This window comes from Solanum lycopersicum, chromosome 6 (genome assembly GCF_036512215.1).
Source record: "Solanum lycopersicum chromosome 6, SLM_r2.1".
Lineage (NCBI taxonomy): Eukaryota > Viridiplantae > Streptophyta > Magnoliopsida > Solanales > Solanaceae > Solanum > Solanum lycopersicum.
The window spans coordinates 1,326,394-1,345,055 of record NC_090805.1 but is presented as its reverse complement, the minus strand read 5'-3'; the positions used below and the strand labels follow the sequence as shown (position 1 = coordinate 1,345,055).

The window sequence follows — 18,662 nt, the reverse complement described above, 5'->3', positions numbered from 1 at the left end:
AAATAACGACTGGAGAGGAAGATAATGAAGGAGAAATAGACGGATTTCCGAATTTTTAAAGTAAAAGAAAAACAATCCCCAAGAAAAAAGAAAAGATGTAAAGATTCTTTTTTTAAAAAAGAATAATTTGATTTGAAGAGAATTATAAAAGTGATGCTTTTTTTATATTTTATAAAAGATTAAAAAAATTTAGAAATATTAATTTGGTCCTATATTTACTTAATTAAGAATATTTGACCATTTTTGGTCCATCTGTCACCAAAAACACCTTTCCCTTAATTTTCTCCAGAGATACAGCCATCGAAGAAGATGAGGAGAATTTCTCTGCGAAGTGGCAATGGTATTCCCTTTCTCTCTTTCTTTGCTGATTCAGCAATTACTGTAAGAACTTGTTCTTCATTCCATTATAGTAAAGAATCAATTTCAGTTAAGGATAAAATTTGTGTAAAAAGTAGCAATTTAGATGATGCTGTGAATCTCTTCCATCAAATGGTTACAATGAAGCCTCTTCCTTCAGTTGTCGATTTCTCTAAATTATTGAAGAATTTGATAAATAGGAAGCATTACTCAAATGTTGTTTCTCTTTTCCGAGAAATGCAGAAATTAGGTATACCAATTGATAGGTTCATCTAAAATATCATGATTAATAGTTATTGCCTGATGTATCGTGTTGATTGTGCATTCTCGGTGTTACCCATTTACTTGCAAAATGGAATTCCATTTAATGCTGTCACCTTTACCATTCTAATAAGGGGAATCTTTGCTCAAAATAATGTTAAAGATGCTGTTGAATTGTTCTTCAAAAAATTGGTGAAAGAGAAGATTTGTGAGCCTAACCAAGTCACGTATGCAACTGTAATGAATGGGCTAAGCAAAAGGGGTCATACTCAGAAGACTTTAAGTTTGCTCCGGTTAATGGAACAAGGTAATACCAAGCCCAACATATATATCTACAACATTGTTATACATGCTCTTTGCAAAGATGGAAACTTTGATGCTGCTATCAAAATTCTGAACGAGATGAAGCAGAAAGACATTCCTCCAGACATAGTCACATATAATTCAATAATTGATGGTTTGTGTAAGCTCGGTCAGTGGGAAAAGGTTAAAACTTTGTTCTCGGAGATGGTGAACCTTAATATGTATCCAGATGTGTACACCTTCAACATACTAACAGATGGACTGTGCAAAGAAGGAAAAGTTGAAGATGCCAAGGAAGTAATGAAACACATGGTTAGAAAAGGTATAGATCCTAATATAATCACATATAATGTGATAATGGATGGATATTGTTTGCGTGGTCAAGTCGATAGAGCGAGGAGAATTTTCGATATCATGATTGATAAGGGCATTAAGCCTGACATTTTTTGCTATAACATACTAATAAATGGATACTGTATGACAAAGGAAGTGGATGATGCTATGCAATTGTTTTGTGAAATTTCTCAAAAGGGATCAAAACCTGATGTCGTTACCTACAATACTATCTTGCAAGGTCTTTTAAAGTTGGAAGAATAGTCCATGCGAGAAAATTCTTTGCTGAGATGCTATCTGCAGGGTTCATACCTGATTTTTACACTCATGGCATTGTGATCAATGGTTATTTTAAGAATGGACTTGTTGAAGAGGCTTTGTCGCTCTTTAATAAGTTGGAAGGAAACAGAGAAATTAATGATATTGAATTTTACAATGTTGTCATCAATGGATTGTGCAAAACTGGTAAACTCGATGAAGCTCGTGCTATTTTTGAGAAGCTTTATTTAATTGGATTGCTTCCGAATGCGAGAACATACAATAAGATCACTAATGGATTTTGTCTTGAAGGGTTGTTAGATGAAGCTAATGATATGCTTAGAAAAATGGAGGAGAATGGTATTTTGCCAAACTTCTTCACTTACAATGCCCTTGTGCGGGGATTTCTCAGGTGTAGCAAAATTACTGAAATGACAACTTTTATGAAGGAAATGACGGGTAGGGGGTTCTCATTTGATGCAACTACAACGGAGTTATTGTTAGAAGTTCTAAGGGAGAGTCCGTCCGTCCTTGACATGATACTAGATCTTCACTCAAAAATTATGAAGTGAATATTCTTTGACCTGATTTATTCGGCTACACTATCATTGTGATACAATTTCCTTTTAGCACTGCAAAAGAAATGCTTTCTAATGCAGTCGTGGAAGCAGAAAAGCTAATTAGAACTTTGCTTGGGCTTTGCAGGCAGGCTTATTGAAAAGGTAAACCATTTCCTATATTTTTACTGTGTCAAACAATGGGTTATAACCCAACCTCTCCCTCCTTTTTAAACAAATCACAGTTTTGGCAGTTAATGTAATACATTGATTAACATTTGCTGTAGAAAGCAAAACAACTTCTCATTACCTTATTTCATTATTTTTATTTCTATAATTGATATTTCAGGAAAGTATTCAAATATTAAAATGCGTAAGTATTGAATGTAATACTTGTTTCTGGTAACTTCATTAAGTCGAAAGTATCATTCCACTCCGGGGAGATTAGAAATCTGTCTATTCTGGAGGCTTGCAGAGAGTCTCTTCACCCATAAACCAAGAGAAGTTTCCCCTTAGTAAAGGTAAATCAATAATACCAGATTAAGAATGAATTCACTGAAGTTGTTTATTGCGCTGGATCTTCTACTACCGTTGTTTTTTTCACCCTTGTATCTGCAAACATTAAAATCCTCTGCAAGTTCATTCCATAAATCCCTTACTGCTGCAAGTTCATACCACAATAGCTCTCTTTCTGGATTGTTGTGAGGTGCGTAGACACCTGTGAAACCCCGTCTGAACTCCTCTTGTACTCTCCATCAAACATGAAATGGTGCACTCCCCGTATGAATTTCTCGGACTGTCCATTGTTTTTTTCGCCGATGTATTAGAATGCCACCACTTCTGCCATGGGATTTCAACTCAGCCCATTCAACCCATTTGTTGCGCCATAATCGATAAATCCAGCTTGGTGTCTATTTCTCAACCTTATTTTCTTGTAGTAGACTTAAGTTTGGATAGGAAATCATAAGTATTTTTCAGATTTGGGTTGGATTACCTAATTTATCCTTGGATTATTATTCCACCCCCATGGAGGGATAACTTTCCAAAATTTCCAAATTTAGTCTTTCCAAAAATAGTTTCTTTCTAAGGCGGGATGTTACAATGATACATCTACTGACTTTGACACTTAAAAAAATTTTAAATTCCTCAGGAAATCCTACTAACAACAAAGTATAGTTCGAGTTTAGCTCAAAAATTTATGGGTTGTTACAATCCTGGGATACTTTATCCCACCCTTTGCAACCAAACAAAAGATTAATGACCACCAAACAACTCTTTAGTTCCTAATTTACCCTTACCATTGATCATAGTCATTTCCTTATCACATTTTTCAAGACATTGTATTTATTATATTCAAAGGTTGACATAGTAAAATAGTCTTGAAGGGTTTTTGGATGAAGCTAAAGATATTCAAAGGAAGATGGAAGACAATAGTTGTTTTCCCAACAACGTCACTTACAATGATGTTGTGCGAGGATTTCTCAGGTGCAATGAAGTTAGTGAAATGGCATCTTTCATGAAGGAAATAGCTGGAAGGGGTTTCTCATTTGATGCAACTACAACTGGGTTTTTGATAAACATTACAAGGGAGAATCGTCCTGGACATCATACAAAAGCTTCACTTGAAAATTGGAGATAAAAGTTTTAATTCTCCATTTTCTACTGTCTAGTTTTGCAAGGTGATTTACTAGATGCCGACACAAATAGTCGGTCATATGTAATTTATTTCAACCAAATCTCTTTGTACTTTCTTTTTTCTCCTATTCTCTCTCTCTCATTAACTCTCTTGAACCAGATTATGTCAGGAAAGTCATAGAAGTGGAAGATTATCCAAGCAACAGAAGTTAGGAACTTTATGACAGAAGAGGTAACTTTGATGGCTTCTCATATAAAAGAAAAGTGCAGTATTGAAATGTGTTTCCTGCCAAAAGCTATTCTAGTAGTTAGAATCTGTAGTTTGATTGCAAGAGATTCTTTAACAATGATGTCAAATGTGTTTGTGTGGGTGGTAGAACAAGCTCATCACATCAACTGAACTAAGAAAATGATGCAATTGGTGAGAGGTGTTAGTTCTTGCTTCATTTCTCAAACGTCTAGCCTTTTTTTAGTGAAGTATAGCTTATTAAAGACTTCGCAACATAGTCTATCAGTTTCCTGGCTCATTCCTCCCTTTGACAATTACTACACCTTTCCAAAGGTTATGATCTATCTCTGCAGAGATACACTTCTGCTGTTGCAAAGCTGAAAATCCTGGGAAATTGCTCCTTGAAATGGCTTGTTCCATATCCATCCGCCTTACTCGACTAGGATTTTTCTACTACCTCACAGTTAAATTTAAATGTGCTTTGGGAATTTGCTCCACAACTTTCTGGCGAATTGTATATGGTCTTCACCTTTTTGTTTGTGCCACATTATACTGTAAACAGACGCTACTGCTTTTCTTCATAACAGATCTGTAGTTTTGAGTCGGTTTGAATCCTCAGTACTTGATTCCATGATTTACTAAGATCATAGAATGACAAGATTATTCGTTTTACTGCTTGGAGTAGGGATGACTCATATCTGATGTTTGTTTCTTCTCCAAGTTTGAATTTCATGCAGCAATGTTCAGTTGGTTGGATTTGAACATGCTCTCCTCAAGCGGTGGAGCCAGGATTTGAAGTTCGACCTCATTTGCCCCATGAGCAAAACTTCAAGCTCTAACGAGTTTTGACTTTTGGCTCAGAAGGTTAGTCCATGGAGCAAGACCACGTGTTTTTAAGATCATTGGGTGTAAGTTCTTGCATGTAAGGCGGAGTTAGATTGGATTAAATTGTATTTCCTATTATTTACTTGTCTGACATGTTTGGTTGATCATGTCATTTCTTGGTTAGTGGGTAATTTGATGTAATTATAATGGGTAACTACATGGTACTGATTATTTTTTAATTTATTTTTTACTTCTATTATTTTAATTACTTTTTAATTTTTATTATTCTAAGGTTTCTAAAAATATATCTTTTTTAAATTTTATATTTCATTTCCTTTCTCATTCTCAACTTTTATTTTATGTCATTTCATGTAAATTTTCGTATGATCTAAAAAAATTCACGGGTATAATTTTGCTAGTATTCAAATTTTTAAACTAAAGTAGAATCATCGATTAAGATTATGAATTTACGTTTTCCTTTTTCTTTTAAATCATAGTTATGTATGTTATACTGAAATTTGACATAAGAGTATCATGTTATATATTTTATTTGAATTTTCGAACTTATATTATATTTTCAATTTTATTTATTTTAATTTCATTTATTTTAGGAGCATTGACTCGTATGTTATATTATTTGCCCTTCATTAAAAGACTATAATAGATAAATTGTCATTTACTATTTTTATGATATTTAGAACTTTGATATCAACTAAAACTTTAATTATTAAATGTTTGAGGTATTGTGGGTAAAAAAAAATCATCATATGCTCGCAGGTCGCAAACTATTTATTTGTATGAATTATGTGTGTTGTTAACCTGATAGTGATTTGAATATAATCTATCGTGAGAGATGTTGAATGTTGGACCTAGGTCATGACTCATTATGTGAGCGAATCCATTCGTTACGATAAGAATTCGATTCCCCGCCATGAGAAATCCCTCTTTAAGGCTGAAGAGAATAGTACGTACAAAGTTTTATTGGCATTTAGCCAACCTTTTAATAAGACAAACTGATCCAATGGCTTACAGACGGAGCACTGAATACATAAAAAAAAATTCAAATAAAAGAAAAACTTCATTTTGACTCTCGAATTTCAATTGTGCCACAAAAATTGAGACGGAGGCAAGGACGGATGTAGCTCTTTTGTATTGACTTTATCTGAACCCAGTACTTTTGGCGCGATGTATAATTTATGAGTAACAGATACAACGAGGGAGTATGTAACTTTCAACTGGCAAGTCAAATAATTCACTTCTTTAGGGGTTCAACAATTTGTAATATGTATCCTCAAAAGGGAATTTTCATTCAACTATATATGTAACAGTGAGCAGATGCGGAAAGCTTTACAGTAAGCCTTCAGAAAATGTAATCATCTTTAGGGAGTGCATAGAGGAGCAGTATGCTCATTATAATTTCTTGATGTATCTTAACAGGTACTACAAGATTCTTATGTAAAGTTTGCAAGGGATCACTATGCAAATGTATGTCAGGATGTATATAAGACCGAGTTACCGAGCAATTTGTATCAGACCTTATCAGCTTTGATCAGCTCCTTCGTCAAATTTGCCAGAGCTGCTCACTCTGAAGTCCAGTTGTTTCTGATGCTTCGAGCGTCTTCTCTCATCAAAGTTCTCCCATCCTTCAATCTGTGATTGTTCGAAAATCGTAAGAGGCAGACTAGATAGGGCATGTTACTGTTATTACTTTATAGTAGTAAATGATTTACTACCTGGCTGATAACATCTATAGTTATTTCAGTTCCATGGAGATCTAGTGTAGAGAGTTGACAGCACTGTTTAAAAATGCTGCTAGGAAGGGATTTGAGCCCGTTGTTCCTAAGATAAAGTGCCTGCACCAGTAATCGGACATGAACCATGCAAATAATTGGGGCAAAAGCATACTGTCAGGTAAAACAGGCCATCAAAATGATGCTAGATGTTTCAGAAAACATTGTGGACTAAAGAAATTTGTGTCGTGTCTTGCAAGGAAAATAACTTTTTCCTCCTTTTGATAACTGAGAGATCCCTGGGAGTTGGTTGGCACACAGTTCAAAACTATGTGATAATGGACTACCATCTATCCTTCTCCACTTGAGTATTTCTGTGGCAACATTTAAACTCGTGACATGCCCCTATAATGTGCAGTATATACTTGCTAGCACCAATTGAAAAAACCAAGTTTTTCACTTAACAATGATTAAATTTTACCTATCATGTGCTGTGCTTTTAGCCACACAAATGGTGTCGGTCCAGCAGATTATGGCAGTAAATCCTCTAGTTTGGTTTAAAATGTCATAGCTGAACGTTCCAGAGCTGATACATAAATGTCCATCCAGGCTATGCTCTATCTTAGTAACTATGTTACATTCTTTACGAAAGTCTAACAACCAGTACTTGAGAACATATAGCTAATTTTGTAAAACGTTTGCAAGTTCTTTTCTATACGGTATTTATAAAAATAAAAAAAAGATTTTTTTTATATTGCTTAAAAAAAGCTGTAAACTGAAGTGGTATTTTTAAAGAATGACCTCAAAAGAGAACGAGAAATGTATAGATGAAGACAGACCTTTAAGTCCTTTATTTTGCTAATTGTTTCTGGCAGCTCTACCAAAAGATTAGATGAAAGATCAACCTACACCATATAGAATCACGTTATCTGTATATAGGTAATAACATCACAGGAAACAATAATTGGAACTTGTTGCAGGTTTCAACCTATATTTTGGATTTCATGATTCCAGTTAATGAAGAGAAGAGATGACAAGTGGGTAAAGGAAAATATGCCCTTTTTTACCTCAATAAGAGAAACACAATCCCCTATACTTTCCGGAATAGAGTGTATCCTGCAATTAAAATGTTAAGCTTACAAACCTAACTTAGGTCCTTATCACTTCAAAGAAAAATAAAAGATAAAAATAAAATCAACAGACTTCGAAACATCCATGACCTCCAGAAAAGGAGGAGAGGGAACAATAATGTAAAACACTAAATATCATTATAACCATACATTGAAATATCTTTTTTTGTTACAGTACTTATAATTACCTGTTGTTGTTAACTTTCAGAACCTCAAGGCTGGTCAGCAGACCTATCTCAGATGGGAGACCTGTTAACTCGTTATGTGCAATATGAAGTTGTTTCAGACTGGTTAAAGTGCCGACCTCAGGAGGCAGTGTTGCTATGCTGCATACCAAAGAAGACCACTTGATACAGTCATACAAGAAACCTTTATACGAAATAATGGCATATGATAAATGATTGAGGTTGGTAAACAGAGTAAGGTGTATCAGAAAATAAAATTGTAACACAAAACGACATCTGGATGTCACTGACCAAAAAAGTAATACCATGAATTTTGTGAATGAAAGATAAGACAGCTTTATTTTCAGTTTTCATGCATGTTTGAGAGGATCAGTCAATAAATAATGTTGTTTTATGATTAGACTTGTCTTGGTACAATTTACGAGCCACCAAACACTACAAGCATGAAGAATTGGTCTCTCCCCTCTGCCAAAAGCAGTATTTGGGCTTATATCCATCGTCCAACTGTCGTAAGTTATATGTGAATCTTATACATTTGAACGGTTTTTATCTTCAGCAAATGGGGTGTCTGATAACCAATTTGGCACTTACAAGTTAAAACTGAGTGACTAAAGAGCCGACTAAAAGCTTTATAATATTTCTGTGACAACAAATTGAGTTAACATAGAAAATGCCAATACCCAATCACTAGTTCAAATAAACTATAAACTGATATGTAAAAGCCAACCTATTCAAACATTTGAGAGACGATGACAATTGACAATTTTTAATTTATGTTTTCATAAGTATTTGACTATTCTGAAAGTAACTTCTAATAAATAAATACTAATACAAGTGCAAGGAATACAAGTATATCAGAAAGAAAACTGTGAGTGAATTTTACAATTTAGTTTGAAGCTGTATGTCAAAGGAAAACTTGGTATGACTAACATTCCAATGATGCAACTTAACATTTGAATACTAGAAATTCAACAACTTATATTACTCATTGATATACTTCAGTTTGCATATTTTAATTTTTTGAAAACAATAAATGAGAACTATGACATTGCAATTATTGTCCCTCACACTCAAATGTACATAAATGGTTGGTGTAGCCATCATTTAATAGTGCAGAAAAGAATACGTTTGTACTTATATTAAATAGAGACGATGCAATATATTGGTGAATCTCATTCAGCTTGGAGAGTAATATGCTGATGAAGGGGGACTTACTGGTTTTGGTTCAGTGAAATAACCATTAGACTCTTTAGAGAAGCTAGCTCTTCCCAGCTTAAGGAATTATCCATAATTTCATTCCCATTGAGTATCAATTTCTGGGAAGCAGAAACAATACCAAAATAAATTTCTGCCTTCAAACAAGTGAATAAATCGCAATTTAGAAATATAAAGAAGTCAGCTCTACTGACCTGAAGAGAACTCAAGCTATTAATTGTGGCTGGAAGATGCTGTATGGCGTTGTGGCTGAGATCAAGGACTCTAGCGGAAGGTCCGCAGTTCAACACTTCATCAGGCAGGACCTATCAAGTTCAAATATTTAATGAGAGCAATCTTCAAGAGGAGGAAAAAGGAAAAAAGAATCGGCTGGGAACTTAGTTTTAGGACGTACATAATGCTATTTACGATTTAACACAAGTAGATAAATAACTCTTGGGCGATAGAAGGAATCAAACTTGGTCCTACAACTTGGCTAAGATAAATTTACCATTTGACCATAGTATACTCTCATACAGGATACAAAATATGTACATGCACAAATGATATATAGAGGGATTTTATCTGATTAATGCAGGCTAAATGTGCTCTCAGACTAACCCAACATTCATTCAATAGTTTGAAGTGCACAGTAGTATTTTTTTTTCTTTTTTCTTTTCTCTACATGACTGCAGCTTTTTGGGTCTTAAATTTAAATTTAGTCTTGCAAATGAGGTAACTTTGAGTGGTCATTTTGGTTTTGGTGATGCAATAAATAAGTTCAAAAGATGAACAAAATGGAGATACAACATCTTGTCACTAGCTATGGCCTATGAGGAAGGTTCAGCCCATCAATTAGCCAAAGTTTTTAATTGGAATAAAACATGTCAGGGGAGGATTTTGTTTTATTCCAAATGTACTGGATCTATACGGCAATACTCCTCCTCTCTTTTGGCAGTTTTATTCGTGGGGAAATAGAATTTTGTTTTTTGTTTAGACTGCACAATTGGTGGAGTTACAACTCACACCTAAGATCTTTCTAGAGATACTGGGGATCTACTCCAAAGTCCATGTTCTATTTGGAGTAATATTGCAAAATTAGTCTCCGTACAGATGGATGAGTTGTTAACAGCTCCATTACTGAAACTGATATTATAGCCAGAATGAAAAACAATCAAAGGTTCAAATCCCTCAGTCCACTTTTATAAATTGATGGATTCTTTTCTTTAGTGGTTTTGCCATACGAAAGAGAAGGAAATAGCTTGGCTATCTCACCTACTCGAGCCAATTAGATATAAAATTAGAAAAATGATTTGGAAGGAAAAAGGAAAAGAGTAAACAAATTTATTTTTTAGGTCAACTCCAATATGTATATGATTGGAATCAAAGTGAGTTCCAGTTCAACAATTGTATCTCTTGTCCCATCAATAGCGATTGTTCACGGTAAGAACAAGTTCTACATCATTGGACAAAGCAAAGTCAGTTACTTCTCGTCTTACCTTCAGATTGCATTCTGATAATGCAACAACCCCGGTGGCCTTCCACCGTTCAAGTTGGCTCTTCACAACAGGAACTTGAGGAACATCCCTTTTAGGTCTCATAGCTTCAGGCATCCTCCTCGCTGTGGGAAAGTTGGAAGCTTCCTTTCTTATTGGTCCATCCTATCCAATATACACAAATAAGCTTTAACAAAGCAGAAGTTCAGGGCCTAACTAGGATAAATTCAGTGGAATTTCTGGTTTTTCAATTTTACAAAAATTCGAAAGTCACAAGGACAGCTCAATCGATTATGCCTCAATCCAAATCAGTTGTAGTCTCCTATATCTATATATACATTCTACTCCGCGTAGCCTCAATTCATTCTAGTAATCAATATGTTATCCTTTAACACAACTGAGAAACTTATCAATACTAGAGGTTCTCTCCATTTTCTAATTATGTACAAAGCCGTAAACAAACTTAAGTATAGTAACACATCTAAGTTTTAATCCCAAATAGTTATGCTCAATAGAGTATAATGTACATGAAAATAAAGAATTACCCCTTGATGTAAGCCCTGGGAAGCCATAAGCATGATCTTCGCACCATTTCCGACCTCCGATGACTTCAATGTCACTTCATCCACCAAAACTTTCCCTATTTATGAAAAAAAAATTATGTCAACTATCAAATTCACCGATATTCAGCTCTTTGGAGCTCCGATTGCATACAAAATAATGCTGACAGGTTAGAATTGAAAGAAAAAATACCTTTGAAGATGAGTTTTTGGCCGCGAGAGAGGACATTTGTGAGTGGTTGAAGGAGAGACTTGAGGTGTTTGACAGTGGACTCGTCGGAGATTTCCACCGGTATCGATCGACCGCTGAACCTAACATTCACTGTGATAGTACGATTACCGGCATCGCTTTTTCCCTCTTTCTCCATTTCTCTTTACTCGCCGCCGATGTCTGAATTCAAACAAAAATCATTCCTATTGATACGAAATTATTTATCATTCCTTCGTGAAATGTAAATACCAGCAAATTTCTTTTTTACTATAATATATTAAGAAATTATAAATAAAAATGTAATTTAGTTTGGTCTTAACTAATATTTATATAATTGATGAGCTAAATAGATATTTAAATTTAACAAATAAAGACATGCTTTATAAAGCAATTCACCTTCAATATGTTTACAGAGAATGATCTGGTGTGACTTGACATAAAGTTTAAAAATATAAAAAAACTTTTAAATCTTGTGGTCTTAAATTAAAGTTAGGTCAAATGTACAAAATTGCTCTTTGATCTTGTGGCCTTAAATATGTCACGTGGAAAGTTATTATAAAAAAAAAGAGGTCATTCTTTTTAAAACGAATGGAGTAATATTTTAGATGCATTATCACACACAAAATTTATGTGTGTTAACTTTATATAAATTTAAGGTTAAATAGATAAATAGTTTCCTAAATTTGTTGGGGTTCTCAACTATGTTATTTTCCTATTGAATCATTGAATCATCCATAATTTATTGCTTTTGAATACCGTTGACTTATGTGGAATCAGATTTTGTGAGGGATATATATGTTATTCCAGAACTCATTAGTCCAATTGATAATGAAACTGTTCAAGAATAATTGTATTTTACTTCAAGTCATTTAAACACATTAGAAAACAAATAAGACTAACACACAATTTGTCTTTGTTCCTTCAATCAAAACCATTACAATACTAACACAATAGAAGACATTTACAATAGAAAAACCAATAAAAATAAGTCAACAGTGTTTAAAAGAAACAAATTATAGGTGGTTCAATAGTTCAATAGGAAAATGACGTAATTGAGGTACTTGAAGGAAAAAACCCAACAAGTTTAGAAATTTGTTTAGGGAAACTTTCACATATAGCCACTTAAAAATAATTAATTACTCCCCGTAGCTATATTTTGATAATTACAATTTGTAGTTATATGTTATATAGAAGAGAGAGTCGAGCGAGACTGGGAGAGAGATAAGAGAGGAGAGGGGGGGGGGGGGGAGAGTAGGAGAAAGGTAAATTGTATGTGTATATTTGTTAGATAATTGTATATTATATATATGTAATTGTATATATGGCAAGAGAGGTTGGGAGAGAGGCGAGTGAGACTGGAAGAGAGAGGAGAGAGGCGATCGAGATCGAGAGAGGGAGGAGAGAGGTGAGCGAGAGAGGGGAGAGAAGCGAATTGTATCTGTATATAATTGTATATAACTGTATATTATACATATATATTTGTATAAATGGCAGCGAGATTGGGAGAGGGAGGAGAGAGCCGAGCGAGATTGAGAGGGGGAGGAAAGAGGCGAGCGAGAGAGGGCAGAGAATGTGAGAGAGGTGAATTGTATATGTATATAAGCTAAAAAAATTGTATATTATACATATTTATTTGTATATCCTGGCGAATTATACATATACAAACATGACTAATTATACAAACTTGAAGTCAGCCTACGTAATTAATGTATAATGTTAGTCGCGAGTGGTAATTATAATAAATTATAGCTATGATGAGTAATTTAATAATATAAGTTTGCTTATCCACGTAATTTTCATATTTGTTTATGATTTCGGCCTAAATTTAAATATCGAAAGCTAACTTATTTATGCATTACAACTTAACTATATTAACATGACATGAATAATGTTACCACTCGTTTGGAGAAAAAAAAAACATTGCAAGTGTACGTATTAAAGAGTCGATGGAGCTCTGGATTTAGAAGCTTTTTTAACACCTAATTGTATTAATATCAAATATTTTGAGACCTTATCCCTTTTTAATATATTTATTGTACTTAAATTATTTCAAACTCATTTTTTCATATTCTACTCTGAATGTATGCTATTTATATTTTTTTAGTGAATGTGATTAATTATGATTATATCTAATCTATTTTGAGTGCACATTCATTTTAATATCTATATCTCCACAATACTCATTTTCGTAGATCTATTAAAATCGTAGCTATTGATAATCGATTATTTGTTATTAGCGTAGATGCATAATTAACTTTATAATTGTTCTATAATTTTTATGGATATGTTGAGACTTTCACGAGTAACACTCCGATATTCACAATCAAATAACATAATTGATATTATAGGTGTTCTATATAACTTATCTTTCACTTCGATAACATAACCATAATAGAAAGAATAAACAAAAAGATCAATAATTAATAATATTATGTACATTTGTTATAGATGATTTTTACTTTCAACTGAAAATTTATTTGGGGCATGTACCAAAAACTTAAGAAAATATATAAAAAAAATAATTCCGTTGCCGGGACTTGAACCCGGGCCTCTCGGGTGAGAGCCGAGTATCCTAACCAACTAGACTACATCGAATAGTTGTTTAAAATTAAATCCATTTTTATTTGATTGATTATTTTAACTTGACAAGAAGTCAAACAAAATAAAGAAGATTTTTTATTTTTGTGGTCTTAAACTAAAGATATATCAAATGTACCAAAATGATCTTTTAAACATGTCATATAAAAAGTTAAAATTGAAGAGTTACTTAAAAAAAATGAAGAGAAAAATTTTGAATACAGTCTTAAACAAACTCGGTGCTAGTTATTACTTTCATTTTCAAACAATCTTTAAAACACCTTTTTACTTGAATAATTGCACTTAAATATACTCCGATTTTGCAACATGAGTAAAATACACCCTTAAGTGATGGCCAAGTTTAGGAATGTTTACAACACTTCTCTCGGCTTTTTATTAAGAATCTCATGAACCTATAAGAGTTTGAGGTTACTTGTTATATTATATGGCAAATCGATTATGTATCTAAGTTTAGTTACTCAAGTAGAATGATGTCTTTAAAACTGACAATAGTTTGGGGACAAAATCAATAAAGAATTATTCTTTTTAATATATAGACTAAGAAAAAGATGATCAAACAAATTAAAAACAAGTGGAGTATATTCTATGTAGTGTTTAGATTGTATTACCATATTATTTTAGCTCAAAGAAATCAAAATCCTCTCCTCATGATAATATATGCTAAATAGAAACATAGAACCAAATAGCTGAAAATGTTTCTAGATTCCCTCTAAAAGAATTACTTACAAAGCTATTCGTTTTATTCGTATTTGAACTAATATCTTCTATCCTTAAATTGAGAGAGATTTAAGAATTTTCAACATTTCTTAAATTTACAAAGCCAATTCAATGAGATTCTTCATTAAATTTCCCCCCATTAAGAATTTATTTAATCCCAAAACAGATATCATATATCGAGATGATTTAAACCTTTAATTAAGTTGAGTACATTTCTTAACCATACAAGTTCACCAAAAAATATACACAAGCAATGAGAATGATTTAAAAAGGACAATACATAGTTGATATTATTTCTAACAAACACAAGAAACTCAAAATCAATCAGTCAAAAACTTCCCACTCCTGTGTGACTTTTGGGGATTGATTTGGTGCATTGAGGCTTCCAATTCCTGAATCAAACTTCTCCCATTTGGTATTCACCATTGAAATAGTACCAATACAATTGCTAACAATGCTAGAGTTTCTTGCTTTAAAATTGTCAATCATATCAACAAAACTCTGAATGCGATGAACCTGTCATACATAGGTGGGGCCATGATTAAAAGTTTGGGATTCTAAACTTTCTTTTAAAACAAAAAAGTGAAAAGCATTTTCATGCTCTTAATCAATTTTTCTAGGGGTTCACAAATTTTATATATATATATACATATATATATATATATACATATATATATATATATATATAATTTTTTTATATAAATATAGAATCTACAAAAAAATTACTGTGTTCGTTCGAATCCAAAAACCCCGCCTAGATCTATCTCTGATAGCAGGAGACGAAAAACTTGTGGTTCGAGACATTACCAGTGGCGGATCCAACTATGAGTTCGCAAAGTTGATTGTTTTGAAAAAATAACTCCATAAATAATATTCACTGATATATAACATTAATTTGTTTATTTTTGTTCACATCTTCAAATATCGAAATTGTTTATACAAATTCACCATATGCCATATATAGAGAGAAAGGGAAAGACGTGTCATTTCAGGATTCACTTTTGCAACTCAAAGCATTTAATGTTTAAATTCTGAATCTAACACATTATATTTTACTTTTCTTTGAAACTAAAGTTGACGCGTCATTTACTTTCGATGGTTGTTACCTATTATATTGTGTTATTAGTTTTAACAACAATATTTATTTTAATTATTTATTAAATTTTATTGTATAGTATTGTTAAATCCATTGTTAGGTAGCATGAAAAAGTCTTATTTTATGTAACAACTGATTTGATAGAATCGAGTTGTTATCCTTATTCTTTTTATTCCCATTTTGTCACTATAAATTTATGGTCAAGCGTTAGCTTATTAATACTAACTTTATGAGTTATGCCCCCTACTAACCTCCTTTCTCCTTTGAGTTCTTGCTTCTCCTTCTGCTTCAATGCCATCAAGTGTAAGAAGTTGAATCATGAACAACTCTGTTAAGACAACAAACTCTTTGTCCTCAACTTTGGTACCTCTTTGCACTGCTTCTTCTATGGACACAACCTACAATAAAAGCAATAAACTTATACAATCAAGCTCGGAAAATCTTTTTTAAAAGTCTTAACCTAAGGAAAAATAAATGAGTAAATAAAATTGTCAGTCTTATTTGATAAGACAGAATTAAACAAAGAATAGAGAGTGCTCTCCACCAAACAAAGAGCTACCCTTCAACAACTCATCTTACATAATATGACGTGGCATTACTTGTAATTTTCTTTAAAAAATCACAATTTGCCACGTGGTGAAAAATATTATGACTTTGATACAATAAACTATAAAGTTGAATGACCATCAATAAATATTTTTTGCGTACCCTATGTGAGAGCTTATCGACCTCTACTCTTACGCGGGCGATGGCTTGAGAAGAGATAGAGGTATCCTGAATTTTCTTCAACTCTTTGCTGGCTGGATCTTCCATTAGGATCACCTTTGACATATCTTTTACACCAGAAATGTGTAAGCATTCCTTCTCATCCTTTTCTTTTCCTTGGAACAATAATCTCTGAACATTAGGATGTAAACCAGTTGTGTCCCAAAGAATTTTCTTCAAGTTCCCTTCATTTCATTAACATAAAAAAAAAAAAAAATAGGTCACAAATTAAGGAGAAAAAAATAATTGATTGGGTCACAAGTTTGTTTTAAGTTTAACTTCTATATACGAATAATAAAAAAAAATAATAAAATTAACTGTCAAGTCAATTAAAAGATAACTAGAAAAGATTGAGGCTAGATCATTTATTTTCGCGTGTGTTAGTATAAGAATTTTTATAGATATGGCTGTAAATGTGTCTTCTATGCTCAAGTGAAATTGGTGTTTTACTTAAAATGACTATGTTGGTGGTTGTTGGTCCTTTTGTGGGAGTCTACTATCTAATTTTTTTTAAAAAAAACATAATAAATAAATATGATTCTTAACTTGGCATTAATTGGTAAATATGATTTTTAATTTTGGGTGTGCATAAGTAGACACTTAAATTTGTATAAAATTGAACAAATAGATATATTTGTCCTACATGGCACCCTACATGACAATTTTGTGTCCTACGTGACATCATGTGTATTATGCCATGTAGGACATGTGCATCTACTTGTTTAATTTTATACAGGTTTAACTGTCTATTTATGGACACTTAAAATTGAAGCGCATAGTTATACAATGAAATTAAATTAAAGGGTCATATTTATATATTATGCCAAAAAAAATAAATATGAATAGCCATCATAAATTAACTAGTTTTATACTAGCCATTGAACTAAGATAACACTCCTTTATCCATAGTTGAAACCCGGAGCAAATTCACATGAGTGGTTCTCTTAGTTATAAAACAGCAGTTTGATGCATAAAATATTTTGATCCGTATTTATGTAGGATTCAGAAAAGAAACACACTCAAGGGTGTGTCATGTAGTATCGTAGGTAGTTCATCCTGACACAAACGTCATCGCTAATTCTATAATTCGAATTCGTAATCTAAACGGCATAACAGACAATTTTAATGTTGCTCCAACCTATGATTAAAAAGAAAAGCAATCTAGTGCAATAAGCTTCTACTATGCACGGAGTCAGAGAAAGGACCAGAACACAGTCCACAAGGGTCTAATCCAGTCTTACCTTACATTTCTACAAGAGACTATATTCACAGCTCGAAATTCATAACCTGCTTAATAACATTACAATAACTTTACCAGTTACGTCAAAGCTGTCTCTCTTTAACTATGATCAACAACATCAAAAGTGCAAAAATTTAGTGGTTTACCAAATGTTGATTCAGCAGGAACAACAACATCATGGTAACAAGAATCATAAGAGACTTTGATCTTGATCATAGGACCAGCAACAGAATTTTCCTCAGCAGAAATTCCAACTCTTTTTTGAACTAATAAGCCTCCAGGCCTAACTTCCCAATCAATAATACAACTCTTTTTTTCCTCTTCAAACTCAGTGTATTTATAATTCTCATCTTTAATTACCTCATTCTTACTTTTTGAAGAAGTTGATGATTTTTTCCTCATTTTTTTCCCCCAAAAAAAGAAAAAAGTAAAATGGGAAAATATTAAAAAGGTGAGAAATTGATTGAGAAATTAAAGTTTGGTGGTGAATTGAGTGAAGACCATAAATGAATGAGACTAGAAAAATGAAAAAAAGGCCTTTGTACTCACTTTGATTGGGACTACTAGAAGGTGACTTGTCAACTTACTGTGTTAACATGGAATAAATAAACATATACTCAAATTTAGCCTCCATATAAGTAAGCAATACAATAATAAAAGTGCATATCTTAGATATTTTATTTGATCTCAATTAATAATTAAATATTTCGATTTATCTTCAATATATCTAGTAGACACTCTTTATTGACGCACACATAAAATATGGAGGTATGCCACAAGGTTATTTGAGTTCATAGATGTTTTTGTGCTTATCCCTTTCTTCGAGAGTTGGTGTTCAGTGTATTCACCTATACATAGATGATTATTTTGTTAGCTGAAATATTCAACTGATAAAGAGCGAGATCATGGGTAGAAATGTCTAAGTGTGTACTCACGATTAGATTGTTTAGTTATTAGTTGAGATCAAGTTATACGTATTTAT

General features: G+C 32.8%; 2 protein-coding genes, 1 non-coding gene and 1 pseudogene across 3 annotated transcripts; 1 reads left to right on the top strand and 3 right to left on the bottom strand.

The window, feature by feature from the left end:
* Positions 1–233: 233 nt before the first annotated feature.
* Positions 234–5,023, top strand: LOC101244588 (putative pentatricopeptide repeat-containing protein At1g12700, mitochondrial; annotated as a pseudogene).
* Positions 5,024–6,043: 1,020 nt separating this feature from the next.
* Positions 6,044–11,489, bottom strand: LOC101244083 (LRR repeats and ubiquitin-like domain-containing protein). Its single transcript, NM_001324523.1, has 10 exons — positions 11,247–11,489; positions 11,039–11,133; positions 10,497–10,658; positions 9,213–9,323; positions 9,019–9,119; positions 7,807–7,944; positions 7,556–7,604; positions 7,328–7,393; positions 6,492–6,611; positions 6,044–6,408 (listed from the first exon to the last, which is right to left on the bottom strand). The coding sequence occupies exons 1-10, from the start codon at positions 11,419–11,421 to the stop codon at positions 6,298–6,300; spliced, it is 1,128 nt and encodes a 375-aa protein (NP_001311452.1). The 5' UTR covers positions 11,422–11,489; the 3' UTR covers positions 6,044–6,297.
* Positions 11,490–13,786: 2,297 nt separating this feature from the next.
* Positions 13,787–13,859, bottom strand: TRNAE-CUC (transfer RNA glutamic acid (anticodon CUC)). The gene has a single exon. It is a non-coding gene; the product is annotated as a tRNA-Glu (tRNA).
* Positions 13,860–14,725: 866 nt separating this feature from the next.
* Positions 14,726–18,236, bottom strand: LOC101243790 (BAG family molecular chaperone regulator 4). Its single transcript, XM_004240364.5, has 4 exons — positions 17,827–18,236; positions 16,384–16,625; positions 15,927–16,073; positions 14,726–15,095 (listed from the first exon to the last, which is right to left on the bottom strand). Exons 1-4 carry the CDS (start codon positions 18,080–18,082, stop codon positions 14,904–14,906), a joined length of 837 nt encoding a protein of 278 aa, XP_004240412.1. The 5' UTR covers positions 18,083–18,236; the 3' UTR covers positions 14,726–14,903.
* Between the last annotated feature and the right edge of the window lie 426 nt (positions 18,237–18,662).

Coding starts and splice junctions, on each gene's coding strand:
- LOC101244083 (NM_001324523.1), bottom strand. CDS start 11,421: ATGGAGAAAGAGGGAAAAAGCGATGCCGGTAATCGTACTATCACAGTG. Junction 11,134..11,246: donor CCAAAAACTCATCTTCAAAG/GTATTTTTTCTT, acceptor TTTCATAAATAG/GGAAAGTTTTGGTGGATGAA. Junction 7,605..7,806: donor CTGAAAGTTAACAACAACAG/GTAATTATAAGT, acceptor TTTTAATTGCAG/GATACACTCTATTCCGGAAA.
- LOC101243790 (XM_004240364.5), bottom strand. CDS start 18,082: ATGAGGAAAAAATCATCAACTTCTTCAAAAAGTAAGAATGAGGTAATT. Junction 16,626..17,826: donor TCCTGCTGAATCAACATTTG/GTAAACCACTAA, acceptor AATGAAATGAAG/GGAACTTGAAGAAAATTCTT. Junction 15,096..15,926: donor GAACTCAAAGGAGAAAGGAG/GTTAGTAGGGGG, acceptor TATGTATGACAG/GTTCATCGCATTCAGAGTTT.